This window comes from Crocodylus siamensis, chromosome 1 (genome assembly GCF_052110815.1).
Source record: "Crocodylus siamensis isolate JL-2025a chromosome 1, ASM5211081v1, whole genome shotgun sequence".
In the NCBI taxonomy this organism is placed as follows: Eukaryota; Metazoa; Chordata; order Crocodylia; family Crocodylidae; genus Crocodylus; species Crocodylus siamensis.
Genome location: NC_143395.1, coordinates 255,997,770 through 256,014,338, shown reverse-complemented (window position 1 = coordinate 256,014,338; position 16,569 = coordinate 255,997,770). Strand labels below are relative to the sequence as shown.

At 40.2% G+C, this 16,569-nt stretch overlaps 1 protein-coding gene across 2 annotated transcripts in view; it reads left to right on the top strand.

The window, feature by feature from the left end:
* Nucleotides 1–16,569, top strand: part of BRWD1 (bromodomain and WD repeat domain containing 1) — a 93,881-nt gene that overhangs the window by 68,268 nt on the left and 9,044 nt on the right. Inside the window, exon 41 of one of the 2 annotated variants that reach the window (XM_090060855.1) lies at nt 3,052–4,026. The exons of the other annotated variant lie outside the window; for it this stretch is intronic. Coding sequence (XP_089916981.1) covers nt 3,052–4,026 — 975 coding nt within the window. The remainder of the gene's footprint in view (nt 1–3,051; nt 4,027–16,569) is intronic. 2 annotated transcript variants of the gene reach the window in all.

The window sequence follows — 16,569 nt, the reverse complement described above, 5'->3', positions numbered from 1 at the left end:
AGGTGCACACAATGCCTAATGTGAACCCATGGCACTAAACTTTAAAAACTGTGAACCTAGGCAGTCGTATGTTGTCTGGCCATGTTGCTCAGGTAATGAAAGTAACATTTGAATTTGTTCTGCAAAAATTCCATAAGAAAAATGGAATGTAAAGGTTGCAAAGTTTTAAGTGCACACAGGTCTGGAAGTATCGTTTTTAATGTTGCATATATGGCCTTTGCATCAGAAAAGTGTACTCAGGTATGTGATCACTTGAGAAATCCCCATGGTGCAGCATTCTTGATAAATGGTGTACAGTGAAGCAAAAGAAAGTTCGTGCTGACTTTGTTGCGTTCTAGTTTAAATTGTTGAGCTGGAGCAGCGTAAATCAGGAATCAGTTGATCTGAAATCTGTTCTCTCTTTTTCAAATTTACAACACTATACAGTTGGTGTGTGTTCTTCCTTCATTCCATCCAGGAAAAGCACACACCAACAGATGCTTCCTCAGCTTGACAAAAAGGGTATTTAAACCTGAGAGCTTTTTTAAGAAGAATTTTTCCAACTCTTTGAGTTGGTCTAATAAAAGATATCAGATTTACCCAAACAACCTTGCCAACGCTATACATGCACTTCAGTAAATAGATTTTTACCTGTACTAAATGGGCAGTTTGCAGTGTGTGCTGCAGATGAGGCAGTGACTTCTCTTCTAAGTGTAGTTTACCTGGGGAAACTTGTTTTCTGTTTAACAGCTAGTGTTTGGGTTTTGTGTATACTATTACTGTTTGCTTCTGTTTATAACAAATACATTACAAGTCAGCTTTGCCCCAACCATTGTTTGCTAACTGCAAGCAAACTTCCAGTGAAAACATTAGCCTGGGGTCATGCAGTTAAAGATGATTAAACTTACACAAACAAAGGAGTGGAATTAAGATTTATGTACAACCTAGACTCTTACATTTTCCAGCAGAGGTACCAAACATAGGACCCATAAGCTGAATCCATTCAATGGAAGTAGGTCATTCAGCCTTCAGGACTTCTTGCAGGCTGAACTTATCTGCCCTCATAGCCTGGATTCAGCCCATGGGGCTTGTTACCATGACTGCTGGAGCCCCTGCTACAGCAACACTCATCCTCAGCAGTTTGGCATGGTTTTAGACCTCAGGGCAGTAATGCTTCATTGCCTCCCTCCCACTTGGGTTTTAGGCATCCATTGCAACAGTGGGAAAGGAGAGAGCTGAGTGGAAGTGGCATTACACCCTAGGTTCTGAAGCTGGGCCAGAAGAGCAGCAGCTCCAGTAGCTGCACATATCAGCGACACCGGCCCAAAAAAGCCAATTGCAAGTAGTGTCAGTTTTTCCTTTTAGCTGTGCCGATCTGATATGAACTGATATACCTCTAGTCATAATATCACTTCATTAAAACATCTTTGCCAAATCTGAATTGGACACATTTCTTTAAATCAAAAATTATATTACAAAAGTAAACATGTTTTTGGCATACCAGAATGATATTATGGAAAATAAATTGTATTATGTATTTATTCATTTTTTTTGTTTTTCAGTGTTGGGGCTTTTTTTGGGCAGACTTTATGCATGGGTTTCATGCCTCCTTGTTGCCATGGATTTTATGGTAACCTCTTTTTCATTTTAGTGGCTTCATATCACATCTCAAGGCACTGCTTACCAGTCAGTGCTGGCTACCTTGGCACTGGTATGCTCAGCATTGGCAGGTTTGATAAGCTTGGCATTTTACTAGAGCAAGAGTGACCATCCATCCCAGGTCCTGGCTGGTTGGTCAGAAGTCCTGGAGCAGAATCTGGCAGTGACATGAAGTAGCATGGTGTGCCAGGCAGGCAGCTGGGCAAGCATCACTGCTGCTGTGTGGAAGTAAGGCAGGCAGACTGGTATTCCCCAGAAAATTCTGAGCTTATGTGCCTGAGGTGCATGTGTACCCTGAGGCCGAATTTTAACCCAGTAAAACATCTCAAAGAATATTTAGACTAATCCTTCTTTACTATAATTTCCTTTGCGTTGTCACATTCACATTAGGCCCTTTTAGTCTTTATCATGGTGCAATCAGTGTGTCTTAAAGCAAATTTTAGTTGCAGATTTCGAAGAGCTGAATTCTTCTGCCTAAAAATTATTCTTGTTTCAGAGATCTGTTGAACTGCTGAGGTGACTGGCTCTTGTTATTTTTAAGTGACTGAATATAAAAGTCTTTTTTGTCCAATCTGACTCAAAGCATCAGCTACTCCCTTGTAAGGGGAGCCATTCGTCTATTCTCAGATGACATGCATCATAGGCAAAGGAAGTCTCTTACTCTGGGTGTACTTTACCAGTATTTTTTAAGTATGATTTGGAAGTGCCATCTGTAGAACTTGAAAGAACAGTTGTCTATAAGATGATAAAATCTTTGGCCACAACGCTGAGACTACTATCAGCTCCTTGCAGGCTGTAGAAGAGTTACCAAGTAATAATACATTTAGGTTGCTACTAATGCAGGCCCCAGTTCTTGCAAACAGGTTTTTCTCAGTGTTATTCTTCATGCCTACACAGAATCCCAGTGGCTTCAGTAGGATTCTATTGCAGATGAATCTGCCCAGACTTGCGCATCTGCTTTGTAGAGTATTGAATTCTACCCAGTGCTAAGTATCGGAGTCCACATTTTAGTACTAATCCTATTTGTATATCCTGCATTGAACAATTCTGCTTGCATTGCTAATCATAATTTCATAAGCCAAGACTCGCTTAATGACCAATTGTGTGAATGTGTGTGCGAGTACACTTTAAAAGATGGGGGTGAAAAGACAGACTTTTAAGGGAATAAATGTAATTAAGATGATAGCTAATATGATAGAGTTCTTAGTCACCGTTAAATATAGAGGGCAGTATATATGAAATGTCTATGTTATTATGTAAATAAAAGACAGCTGTTTAGTCCTGTTTAACTTCAAAGTGAGCTTTGCCTCTATAATAATAGTATAAGGCTAACTTTATTTTTAAATGTCCAGCATGTCTTTTAATTTCTCTTTAAAAAAAAAAAAAAAATAGAATTTGACAATTTTGTTGCAGGATCTGTTGCTCAGGAGAACAGACATAGCAAAAGAGTTGCCAGGAGGAAGCTAAGTGGAAGTGACTCTGAATATTCCAAGACCCCTTACAGAATAGTCAGCAGCAAAGAAAGTCACAGAAGAATTCCACGCAGAAGTGCCACTGTGGCTGCTAATAAATTAAAGCTGATGAGAGATGTGAAGGAGGAGGTCTCCAGCTCGGAAAGCATTGGCATTGGGTGCAAGAACAGAAAACTTCCCCGCCGCAATGCCTCTGCTGCGGCCAGGAGAATGTTACTGGATGGCTCTGAGGATGATGCAGGCTTGAAGTCAGAGAGAGAACAGGAGGTAAAGGAGCAGTACACCAGGAGGAAAGCTCATTCCCAGCCTGGTTCATCTGCTAGAAGAAAATACATTAGTGAATCTGAAAACGGAAGTTCAAATTCTGAAACTGAAACAAAAGTGGCAGTGACAAGTAAGCAAAGCAATGGCTATAAACAACCCCACAGAACAGTCTGTGCTGCCTCACCTGAAATGAAAGATCTTTCAGGTGAAATCGTGGAAGAGGACTCTGGAAGCCACAAGTCAGAGGATGAGAGTGGTCAGAGACTTTCTGACCAGTCCATTTCTGTACGCAAACCTGTAGGGATGTGCGGCTCCAAAGATGGGGCAGACTCTGACTCAGACCAGTGGAATGGTAGAAACAACAAGCAGCTGACCACTCAGAAGCCTCCAGCCAATTCCAAAAGAGCAAAAGTCTTAAGTGATTTAGAAGACACAGCAGAGTCTGAAGCAGAGGAGAGGGAGGATGGGAAAAGTTCTGCTTCAGAGAGTGTGGAGCCTTCTGGGAGCTCAAAATCTGGACCTGAAACCAGTTTATATTCGTCTTCTGATTCTTCTGAGTCTGAAATATTAGATGCCAATAGATGTAAATATGGTGATACCAAAACAGCAAAAAAGAGGAAACGAAAAGGAAAAACCAAAGTCGTTAGAAAAGGTAAAATTTTTAAAGCTAATGCATCTAATTCTATGGTACTTTCTAGACGGAGGAAACACCGTAGGATTAATATGGATGATGATGACTGGAAGGATTTGGACTGTACGAACTGTAAAATTGCTTTTCAACACTAACATAAGAACTAGAAATCAGAGTAGGAGAACTGTAAAATATGACTATAATGACAGCGTCTAGAGTATGTTGAAAATGGAAGATACCGAAAATGACATTAAGGGCAATCTATTCCAGTTTTATGGTAATAGCAATAGAATTCATGATGAATACTAGCTGTTTCATGTCATGTAATTCCGGGAATATATTTTCTATGAAAAACGTACTAAATCATGATAGTTTCTTCCATACTTCAACTTGCATTCGTTTGCCTATGTAGCAGTTTGTAGGAATGGATTCCCAGTGTCTTCTTTCAGGGCAATACTTCAATGTGGACTGGAACCATACTGCAGAAGTAACAGTTTAAAATCTGTTCACTGTCAGTCTGTGGGCTGCTACTGTATAATATTGAACCTTACTGTAACAGGTCTGTGCGAGAGGGTGTGAAGAGCACGTAAGCCTATAGTTTTAGGCACTTAAGAATTCTAAGTAGCAGCCTGTTTTTGTGCCTGTTTCTTTTTCAAAATTTCAATTACAAACTTAGTTTTATAAATAATTCTGTAGTCTGACTCTTGAGATTGTGAGTAAAGTAACAGAAATTTACCAGAGAACCATATTTTTTTGAACTGCTAAGTTTTTTGTGCTAAAAAATTTAACCACATAAGTTACTAACTTTAAGTTTAATTTTTATTTTTCTTCAAGATATTGTTAAACAGTTTTGAGTGAAAAGTGGTGTTTTGTTTTTATACACTTTTTTTTCCCATGGTGTAAATTAGAACCCATAAATTAATACTTTTAGCTTCTGTTGGTTGTTTTCAGACTACTTGAAATGAAAATGTTTTGACTTCAGTAGCAGTGTTGCTGTATTGATTTGGTTTCCACATACATTCCTTTTTTTTAATTATTTAAGATACAGACAAGTTAACAGATACAGTGATGACCCCCATATCCTTCAGTTTATCCAGATTTCAAGGAGCATTCTAGTTGTTAGAGTGTAACAGGTGTTGGGTTACTTCTGTGATCCTGTAGAAGTCCCTTTATCATCATCTCACTGACGCACGCTCATTATTTTAAGTGGGAGGTGTCAGTACTTCAGTCACAGCAAGCAAAGCTAATTCTAAAGCCTTGAGAATTATTCTGAGTTCTAGTCAACCAGAAAAGGGGATGTAAACCTACTAGATCTATAATAATAGTTCATGAAGCTCATATAATAATAGTCCCTTTTCACAGATCCTTTTATATGCAGAACACTTTTTTTTCTACTGTGCCATCGAAGGCTGCTTCCAGTTCCTCTGAAGAGATCTACCCTTTGTGCAACCAGCCTATGTATATATGATGTTTCTGGTTTTTAGCACTTTACAAATGGCATGAGTAAAAGTTTTTAAAAAAAAGGGGGGGGAGGGAAAAAAACCAAAAATCTTGTGTATTTACCTCTTTAATGAAGTACAATAATACTGTAGTTAGTAGTAACAAATAATTTGGCAAACACTAAACAGAGGAAGAAAATCAAGTAAGAAATTGATTTTTGTCTATTGCTTTACTTTTGCATAACTTCTTCGTATCTTTTACAATCTTCCACTTGCCTTTCTCCATTCTCCAAGTTATGGATTCTTGAATTCAGTATAATATGAAGAATTGTATGATGGCATACTTAAAAAAAACAAAACACTTTTCTTCAGTGCCACTATTATTAAGTCTACAAAAGATGCATCAACTTTTTCTGCACACCATGATCAGGATAGGGCTTTTAAAAAAAGGTTTGGTTTTTTCATTTCCCACATCATCTGGTTTGATAGTTAATGGAAGATGGAGCTTTCTTAACTGCAGCACTATAAAATGATAAAATATGCTCATTTAGTATTTTTTTTTTCTAATTTTTAATTTCTTTCCAACAAGTATAAGATGGGGGAAATGGCCTGGGTCATCACTGTATTTCTGACAAAATTGTCAAAACAATGCAATTTTTTTACTTTAAAAATGAAATTCATTTTTCTTGATTGTCACATAATTTTGATTCTGTTGCACTTTAAGTGTGTGTGTGTGTGTGTGTGTGTGTGTTCCTTCTGGCAGAGTTTGATATATATTTTGTGACGCAATGATATGGGAATCTCAGGAAGTACGTAATTTAATGTGTCTTGTGATTAATTATTCTGACAATTTTCCAAAACAGATATGACTTTGACTTACCAATACCTGACTTATTAGTGCCATATATTTTGGGTTCTTCCTAACATGCTAACCTCAGTGAATGGTGTGTAAGAAAAAATGGCAGGTGGAAGAGGACCTGCAAAAACAAAATGGTCACTAGGCTCTTAGCTGTGTTGCCACAAATACTTATTCCCATTCCATTAAAGTACCAGTTACATTTTCAGCACCTTTTAGTGCTCTTCCTGAAACTTTTGTTTTGTAAGCAGAAAATAAATCTGAAATAAAATGATATTCTTTTTGGAGACATGTAAACTTAATTTTCAAAATGTTTAAAGAGATGGGGGGGGGGTTTAAATAATGTAGAAGAGACTCTTAATTTTTATAGAAATATTACAACGTGTTGAATTTGTATATTTTGCAGTAGGAAAAAGATGGATGTTATATTTTATCAAGTAAAATGTCTTGAGTTTAGGACTTCTACTTTTTAAAACTTAAAAAAATCTACAAAGTGCTGCCTGTTCAAAGCTTGACAATTACGATTTTTTTTAAACTTCTGTAGGGAAATCTGGTGTATGCAGAAGATTCCAAATTAGGTCAGCCAACATCAAGTTTTGATTTATGTTTATGTTGTGTGTTTGTTTGTTAGCACTTGGAAGATTGGTGTTTTAACCTGTCTGTCATGATGTCTGAAGCCTGATTGAAAATCTGGTTTATATCCTTGTGTTTGTTTCTTCACTGGTTGAACTGTAGCTCAGTGTATTGTACTGTATATGCTGGATATCAAATGCTCACTTGTATTTCAGTTTCTGATTTCTTAAATAGAGCAAAAACTCAAATTGGAATCACGTTTTGTCTCGTCACTTATAAAAGGCTACTAATCTTTTAAAAAATTTTCTGCAGTTGACGGATTAGGATAAAAATAAGTTTAGTGCACTTTTTTCTTAAAGCGATAATTATTTGTATCCAGAGGATAAAAATGATAATAGTAAACTTTCAAAAAAGCTCTTTTTTGTAATTGTTGTATGGATTGAATCTATTATTTTCAATTTGCCAGTCTGTGGGCCACACTGGGTAACTGCTGTGGCCTGAGGGAAAAAATCTAATTATTATATAAAATTACTATGAATTTTAATAAGAAAAATAAACTGTTCCTCTCTTCTCCTGATATCTAGATTGTTCTCAAGGATAACCATACATTAGAAAACAATTGAATTTTATATAGTAGTCATCAACCCTCCTTCTCTACTTGTAGCTCTCAAAGTACAGGTTTCCCTTGTCAACCATGTTTTTGAGTATCTACACTTAATATTCTGTATGCCATTTTGGCTACCACTGTATACAGTTTTGAGTAACCGTGGTTTTCCATGGCCATGTGTCAGCCCACCACGTGCCATTTGTCCCATAAGCCTTTTGTCTTGCTAACCACGGTTTTGTCAGCCACGGGGACTTTCAATACAGGCTTCCCTTGCCAACGGCTGGTGTTAGGGTCTTGAGAGTGCTAAAACCACAAAGAGCTGAATGACTTTTTTAATGAGAGTTTTTTTTAAAGTGTTTTTAGTAATAAAACACTCGCCTCTTAAAATACATTAATGGAATCCAGTTTTTAAGGGGAGAGATTGAGATGCAAGATAAATATATGGCAACAGTGAATGCTGTAAAACTTCTTGAATGGTATTAATAAGCATTTAAATTGATAGTGACATAATGCAACAGAGAATGAGTTGTCCACTGGGACTCATCATAGCTGAAGCAATCAGCTACTCAACTCTGATGTGTAAAGGAAATCTACAGGAAGTGGTATGTGTGAGCATACCTGCATACCAAGCACAACACGCATTATCCTTTGTATTTGTCAGATGTAGACCAAAGTTGAGCATGAATTGTAAGGTTACATAACACACTGACGGACAGTTGACCTGAAAGAGTGATTGTTTTTTCTGTTACAGCTGTCTCTTGGGGTGGCCATTTCTGCCAGCCCTACCTGCACAGTTTTGCACAAGTTAAACACAAGGTCATTAAACTGATTTCATTAACAGTTCCAAGTCTGTTTAGGTGTTCCTATTTTGAGTATTTTTCATCTTGTTTCAGAATTAAGCTAAGTTATGATAAGTCATCTTTTCCTCCCCTCCCGTGTGCGTGCGTGCATGCATATATATGTGTGTGTGATGTAGCAACGTGGCCACAAACTTCCCCCACTTTAAGTAAAGCTATAATCTTGAAACCAGTTTGGTTTAACTTACAGAGGTTTTGTCTCTTCGCTTATTTTAGAGGCCAAATGAGTGGTGTGGGATTGGTTCACAAGCCAAATGAATGGTGTGGGGGCAGCCCTCAGACTAGATCAGGCCCACAGACCCCTCTCTTCCAGTTCCAGGCCCAGCATCAGGGATGCTTGGCTGCCACTGTGGGAGTAAACTACAGTGTCGGTGCTGTTGGCGTCCAGCATAGTGGCTCTCACCAGTGTGGGTGGCTACAGCTGAAGAAAGGTCCATGCTGCCCTCCTTCTATCAAAGGCCAGATCTGATCTGCAGGCTGTATGCTTGGTACCCCTAATTGAACCTCTCTGTGCACACACACTCTCACTCTCTTGCTCATGTCCCCCATGTAATCAGAGTGGGTGATTAGCTCAAAATACCAGTCCCTTATCTGAAGCCTGGGTTTAGGCACTGCTGGCTTGCTCGCCTTAACTGGTTTACATTTATTTGGATAGCATATGATGGTTTACATTTATTTGGATAGCATATGATAGTTTGTTTCCCATCCTTATGTACCATGGTGTAGTGTATTGCATTTGTATTCAATTATAAGTAATATTTCCCCATTTTAAAAATTCTTAAATATAAACTTTGTAGGTGAGAGCTAGCAGTTTGAGTTTGTACACATAATTATTAGAAGAGCACCAGTATATCAGTTGCATATTGGATCGGCACCAATAAAGGAAAATTAACATTATCAACTATTCTTTGGCTGTTGTTGCTGATAATGTTCTCCAATAATTAATGTCAGGGCCCCCAGACACCTGGGCTCCCTCCCACCCATGAGGCTGGGGCCCCTGGACAGCTGGGTTCCCTCTTAGGAGCCGGAGCGACCCCGGATACATTCCATTCCCCTCACTAGCAGGTCGAGCTGAGCAGGAACTGCTGTGGTGTCCTGAGTGCTGGTGTGGCACAGACTGCAGGCTGGGACCAGGGCCAGCACTGCAAAAGGTGCTGAATGCAGAAGAGGTGACTGGGGCAGTCAGAGTTGAGCTGCATGGCCCAGCCCACTGTGACTGAGTCTGCAGTGCTCAGGGGTCTGCATGCCAAGTGTCTTGGGCAGAACTTGGCAGGGGCTGAGGCAGCTGGTCCCCACCACTGTGTGGCAGGGTCCTTCCCCTAGCAGGAAAGAAGCCTTTGATGGTGGGGGTGCAGCACTTCAATTAGAGCAGCCTTGGGCAGCTTCAGACCCAGGCAGCTGCCCCGAGCTTGGAGTTAAAGGGCTGGAGCTGCAACTGGCACGGGCCACTTTTGCACGTGCTCCAGGAGTGTTGGGGCCACGCTTTAATTAGAGCCTTGTTGCTCATATATAAGCACCTCTGAGGTGCCATATCCAGAGCAGTGGTGCCAGGCACAGGTGAGGTGGCACAGGGCCTACACAAGCCCTTTTTTCACTGTTGCACTGTGCACCATGTGATCTCAATCAGCTGTGCTTCATTGCAAATATTTAATGTGCATACAATACCAGTAAAGATTTCAGCGCAACAAACTTAATACAGCACCTCAAGACGTGCCATGCTACTCGGTACAATGATTTCCTAAAGATGACTACAGAGAAGAAAGAAGCAGGGCAGGAAAAAGCTGTGCCAAGTCGACTATAATTGCATGAAGCACTAAAATGCTCACAAAAATGTGTAAGTGGAGATGCCAGGGCTAAAGAAATGAACCATTTAGTGGTGTTCATAATTCTGGATGATCAGCCATTTTCTGTTGTAGAAGATACTGAATTCCAGTTTCATTTGAATGCCTGAAGTTTCATTACACACTGTCCAGCAGAAAGTTTATGGTTAAGATTGTGCTGCCAGAGCTGTACAGTGTTGTTTTAAAGCATACAGATGCTGGTTGAAGATGATTGTGTATCAGCATTTAGCTTTATGACTGATATTTGGAGCTCTGATATGTCACCTATGTCAATGCTGAGTTTAACTGCCTAGTGGATAGTTGTGAATTACAGTTTACAGAGGACCATGCTACAGGCCCAGGAGTTCAGCATTTCCCATATGGCTGAGGCTATTTCAATGGCATTTGACAAGGTATTTGTAGTATGGAAGATCCTGAAGATCCGTGGCCAGCCCTATGAGAAGAGACCTGAATCTCTTCAGTCTCCACAAGAGGAGATGGGGGATCTTGTGGCTGCCTACAACCTTAGCAGCCACCAGCAGGGACTCAGGGAAAGTCTGTTCACCAGGGTCCCCCTTGGGGTCACCAGGAACAATGGCCACAAGCTGAGGGAGGATAGGTTTAGGTTGGATATTAGGAAGAACTACTTCACTGTAAGGGTGGCCAGAGCCTGGAATAGGCTTCCCAGAGAGGTGGTGCTCTCTCCTTCCGTGGAAATCTTCAAGAGGAGACTAGATAGGCACCTGGCTGGGGTCTCATGACCCCTGCCCCACCCCCAGTGCTCATTCCTGCCCATGGCAGGAGGTCGGACTAGATGATCTGTCTAGGTCCCTTCCCACTCAGTGATTCTATGATTCTAAGTTCATGCCATTATTAGGGATAATGCAAGAAACATGGCAAAGGTGGTGCAAGACTGGTTTGCCAAGTTTACCTTGTGTAGCACATACACTCCAGCTTTGTGTGAACCAGTAAGTGCTATTAGAGTGCAGCGTGTCTGATATATTGGCTATCGGACAAAAAAAATCATTGGGCACTCCAAACACTCACCGTTGGGCTATTTTCAACTTCAAGGGTTGCAGACTGATCTCGGAATGCCTTCCAAGGCGCTACAGCAGGATGTACAGACATGGTGGAAGTTATTGCATGCTGCAAAGCCTTTTGGAGCAGAAATGTGTACTTGAAGTGTATGACTCTGAAAACCGTACAGTTCTAACTGTATGTCAGTTGGGACTGATGGAAAAAGTAGTGATAGTTCTAGCACCTTTTGAAGAACTAACTGATCAATTTAGTTCATCCTTAGCCTCTGCTTCAGATGTCATTCTATCAATTGTGGCTTTAAAAAGGCTTTTGAGCAAAGCTACAGATTCAAAACATGGAATTAAAATTATGCAAGTTACTTTACTGAAAGCCATGGAAACAGATTTTATTGGAATTGAATCGGAACCTTTCTACAGCACTGCAGTGCTGCTGGATCCAAGATACCAAGACAGGCACTCTACTTTTTGATAATAACAAAACTCTGGTGGCTACACAGATATTGGTGACACACCTGGAAAAAATGCAAGCCAACAGGAATGATGGAACAGATGGAAAGAAATCAAAGGAAGCAGATGACAGCACTACAAAACCAAGTTTCTTGTGTTCAGCCAATATGGGATATTGGAGGAAAGTACCTCTGGGGTAGAAACATCAGTATAATGCTTCAGAAACAAAGCTAGCAGAGTGAGCCCATGAAGTGCTGAAAAACGGAAATACTGGGAGAACAACAAAGATCAATTTCCTGTTTTCTGCAGCAGCGTTGAGTGTGTGGCTATTCAATACAGCTTCACATGTGGATGAGAACAAGAACTGACTGATGTGCAAAAAAGAAATACTGCTTTTTGTCAAGAAAAACCTTCCACTCACCCACTTGCTACGCTAAAGTTTAACTAATGTATTATTATTATTATTATGGCTTCTACTACAGTGGCCTTTGGTACCTTACGTACCCCTTGCTGATTGACATGGCAAAAATGAAACCAGAAGTCCCACTGTGGCACTTTCAGTTTCACCGCTGCAAGCCAACTCTCACTTTTTCCACTGCGGCCCAAAACAAAGCAGCCTGCATGGGGCTTCCCTCCCTATCCCCTGGCACACTGACCCTGGGGAGTGAAAGCCCCAGCGCACCGGACACAGCGGGAGGGACCAGAACTTCCAGCCTAAGCAGGCAAAGACCAAAACGCAGCACCCACACACCCCCGGCCTGTGTCTCGTGTACCCCCAGAGGTGTGCATACCACTGGCTGAGAAATACTGTTACTACAAGCTGTACTTCAACTTTTTTTTCTTTGTAGTTTTTACATCTTGGCCTGTATTTCTTGTGGGTCTATATTGAAGCCAAAATAATTATAATTAGGCCATTTTTTTTCTGACTTCAGCATGAGCTTTGTAAACCAAGTTGAATGTTGAGTTTTATAATGATTTTGCTGTCAAATGAATCGTTACATAAGTGTATAAAATTTATACTGCAAGCAACCATTTTAGAAGTAAAGTTTTAAAGTTCATACGTATTTGTTTTTATTTTGCTACAACATGTTTCTAGAAACGGGAACACACAAAATCCATCTGTGCGTGTGTTAAATGTAAAAGGTCTATTTATGTCAGTAGTTTAAAATGCCTTGCATTATTACTAAATATCAGTTATGGGATCAGTATCAGCTGATGTGGCTAGTTAATAATCAGGTATTGGGATCGGCCAAGAAAATCTTTATGGGAGCCAGCAGCTGTATTACTGATATGTAGAAATTGGTCTACTGGATGTCCAACACTTCTAGACCTTGAATCTTACAGTTATTAAAACATGGAATTCAGAAAAGTAACAGGGTATTTTTTCCTATATTTAAAAAAAAAGGAAGAACAGAGTTTATCATTTGTAACTTCTGAAAATCAGATAGTAAATGAGTCACTCTTTAGATACATTGTTAGAAATATCGCATTGAGTTACTGCCTAAAGTGGACATAGATCAAAATAGTGAATAGACCTAGCAATACAGGGGAAATAATTTTTTTTTCCAATTTTGATTTTTGTTTGATCTGTAATCCAAATACTTTGATCTGGTGTATTTAAAGTAACAACATTTGGCAGAAGTTTATCTTGAGTAGGGTTGGCAAGCTAGTCAGTTGACAATATTTGACTGGTGAAATGACTGGCTTGCCCAGTCCTACTTAAGACAGATAAACTTAAGTAGGGCTGGCAAACAAGTCATTGTTTTTTGCTTTGTTTTGTTTTTTCTTTGGCTGGTCAAAGGCTATGGCAGTTTTACCAAAAAACAAAAAAACCCTCTTTTTTGTAGTTTTGCTGACAGAAATATGATTTTTGTAAAATTATTTTTGATGCATTTTATGGAAAAATTATGCTTTTTTTATGTATTATTTGGATCTATTTGCAGTTTTTACAATTTTTGACCAATATTTGGCCAGGCAATTGACCAAACTTTATTTAACCGCTCAAATACCCAACCCTAATCTTAAGTTCTGATCTGACCCCTATCACTCAAGTACAGTGGTTTTCAACTTCATTAGTCTCCGGGCACCCTTGGAAAATTCCAGCTGTTAGTTCTCACTTGTTTTTCGCTTCTGGAAAAAATAGAGCAATTCTTCTGTTGCAAAGAACTCAGAAAGCCTACAACAGGTCAGGGTGGTTTTGACACTGGATTCCTATTTGAAACCTCTTAGTACTTGTGAAGACTAATATTGTGGAGCATCCTGTAGCATCCTAAGTGAGAATTGCTGCTTTGGTATCTGAATCCTTCTGATCCATGTTATATTTATACTCCCAATGAGGTAAGGACATTTTACTGTTATCTCTCACAGAGAGATAGGGAATGGGGGACATGGAGACGGTGTGAATTGCACAAGGTGGTAAGGTAAGGAATCTGTTGGAGACCAGGTTACTGAACCTGGGTGTTAAAGGCTAGGCTAGCTTTATGTACAACTAAATGCTTCTTTATTGAAGGGCATGTTTCTCTTCTGTTTAGAGTTCAAACAACTCTAAAAAGGAAACAGCAATTTCTCCAACCTCTGAAGAGGGAGGGAAGAGCTCTTATTTCCAGTCACTGATCTCAACTGCGCAACATCTCTCAAATGTTTACTTGGGTAAACATTTAGTTCCTGTCATCTTGCAATGTCACAAATGAAAGCTTAGACTTAATATGATTTTTTTCCCATGGATTTCCAAAAGGTATTCACTAGTATGGATAAACAGTTGTGGTAGCAAATGAGGCTTATTGATTCTGAACAAAATTATTCAAATGATGAAGAATACAGAGTAAAAACAATATGCAGTAAACCAGGAGTTAGCAGATTGGTTTCATGGGGACATTGGTGTTGGCAAGGCTGCATGTTGTCTTCAGCTTTGTTTGGAGTACTTGTTTGTACCTGGAGTACTTCAACTTGTTTTGAGTTTGGATTTTTTTTATTATTCAAAAGATTGTCAGAATGGGAACAGGTGCTGCACAGAGGGAGCTTATCCCAAAAGTAAACTAATTGAAGATGCACACCAACAGATGGACAGTTTTGCATATTGTCTTAAACAAATAGGTTGCATCGGTCAAAACTGAAAGTCCAGAAAAAAGTTAACTTGATTTACTTGAAAGCTGAAGTTGTAATAAATAGATTTATCTTGGTGTTGTCCTTTAAAATACTGTTGTGAATATATATAACTATTTGTTTACCTATTTTGGACTGTACAATAGGTATATTGTACAGTCCAAAACAGATGAGCAAGTAGTTATATTTTGAAAAGTCAATACAGTTGGAAAGTCCAGAAGTAAGATCCATGAAAACAATGTCATAAGCATTGTCTCCTTTTGCAGAAGGGAGACCTGGGAAAAAAGCCCATGTCAGTAAAAATCAAACAACTTCTAATCCAGATATCTGCATAGAATATTCAAAGTAAAATAGATGAAAAAAGTTAAGAGGTTCTTGAATGGGCTCAACTTCTTCTAGTGGTACTAGTCCAACAGGATGAAGAGATGGATGTTTCAGATCCCTGTTAAGAATGTCTGTTAATAGGCTATCTAAATAAAGTTGAACTGTTGGGCACACTCCATAGCATGGGCTCATTTTCCAGTACAGTAATGGCTGAAACAGCATTATTACACCTAAACATAAGACTGAAAAGTAAACCCAGCATTGTGATGATTTGATTAATGTTTGACTTCTCAGACCATCAGACATGTAAGGCAGAAGGATGATAATGATGATCCCTGCCAGCAAACGACGTATGCTGAAGCCTTATTCCTCTATAAGGGAATTGCAGGCTCACACAAGACCATTGTTTCTCCAGTAGTTAAAGACTCTCTATACTTCAGTGAGCTGCTTGAAGCCTGAAGACAAGAACTTCATTCCAGTGGGGTATGAAATCTTCAGCATGCTACATGCAGGCTAAATTTAGCAGCGTTTAAGGAAGTTATAGCAGCCTTTTGGATAGGTAGTGCTGAATTCTGTGAAACGGCCCAGTTGAAGTTCAGAATAGCCAATTACTGCAGAACTCCCAAGACTAACCCAGAGGAAGACACTGGGAAAGTATTCTGTTACAATGGCAAATGCCTTATTGAAAGCTGTCATAGGAGGAGGCTGGGAATGGCCTGAGTCAGAATGAAAGGAGCAGGACTTCCTCCTGAACTCCTAAATTAGTGGCCTCCCAACCTTCTGTCCCTAGGGGCTGGATGGAGGGGTGCAGGATCAGTCCAGGGGCCTGATCCTGTGCACCCAGGTCTGGCTGCATGACAGCACAATCTAGTGCAGTGGCCCCACCGTTTGGCCAGCAAGGCTCCCCTCAGCTCTAGAAATCTGGAAGCAGGTTTCATAGATTTCATAGACATTAGGGCTGGAAGGGACCTCGGGAGATCGAGTCCAGCCCCCTGCCCAAAGGGCAGGAAGTCAGCTGGGGTCATAGGATCCCAGCAAGATAAGCATCCAATTTACTCTTGAAGGTGTTCAATGTAGGTGCTTGAACCACCTCTGCTGGCAGACTGTTCCAGACCTTGGGGGCTTGGACAGTAAAGAAATTCTTCCTTATGTCCAGCCTGAAACGGTCTTGCAGGAGTTTGTGACCGTTCGACCTCGTCATCCCTTGGGGCGCTCTGGTGAACAAACGTTCCCCCAGATCCTGGTGGTCACCCTCGATAAACTTATAGGTGACCATCAGATCACCCCTGAGCCACGCTTTTCCAGACTAAAGAGTCCCATGTCTCTCAGCCTGTCATCGTAAGATCTGTTTTCCTGACCTCTGATCATGCGCGTGGCTTCTCCACATCCTTTTTGAATTGTGGAGCCCAAAACTGGACGCAGTACTCCAGCTGCGGCCTCACCAAGGCCGAGTACAAGGGGAGAATGACGTCCCGGGATTTGCTCGAGAAGCGTCTATGGAT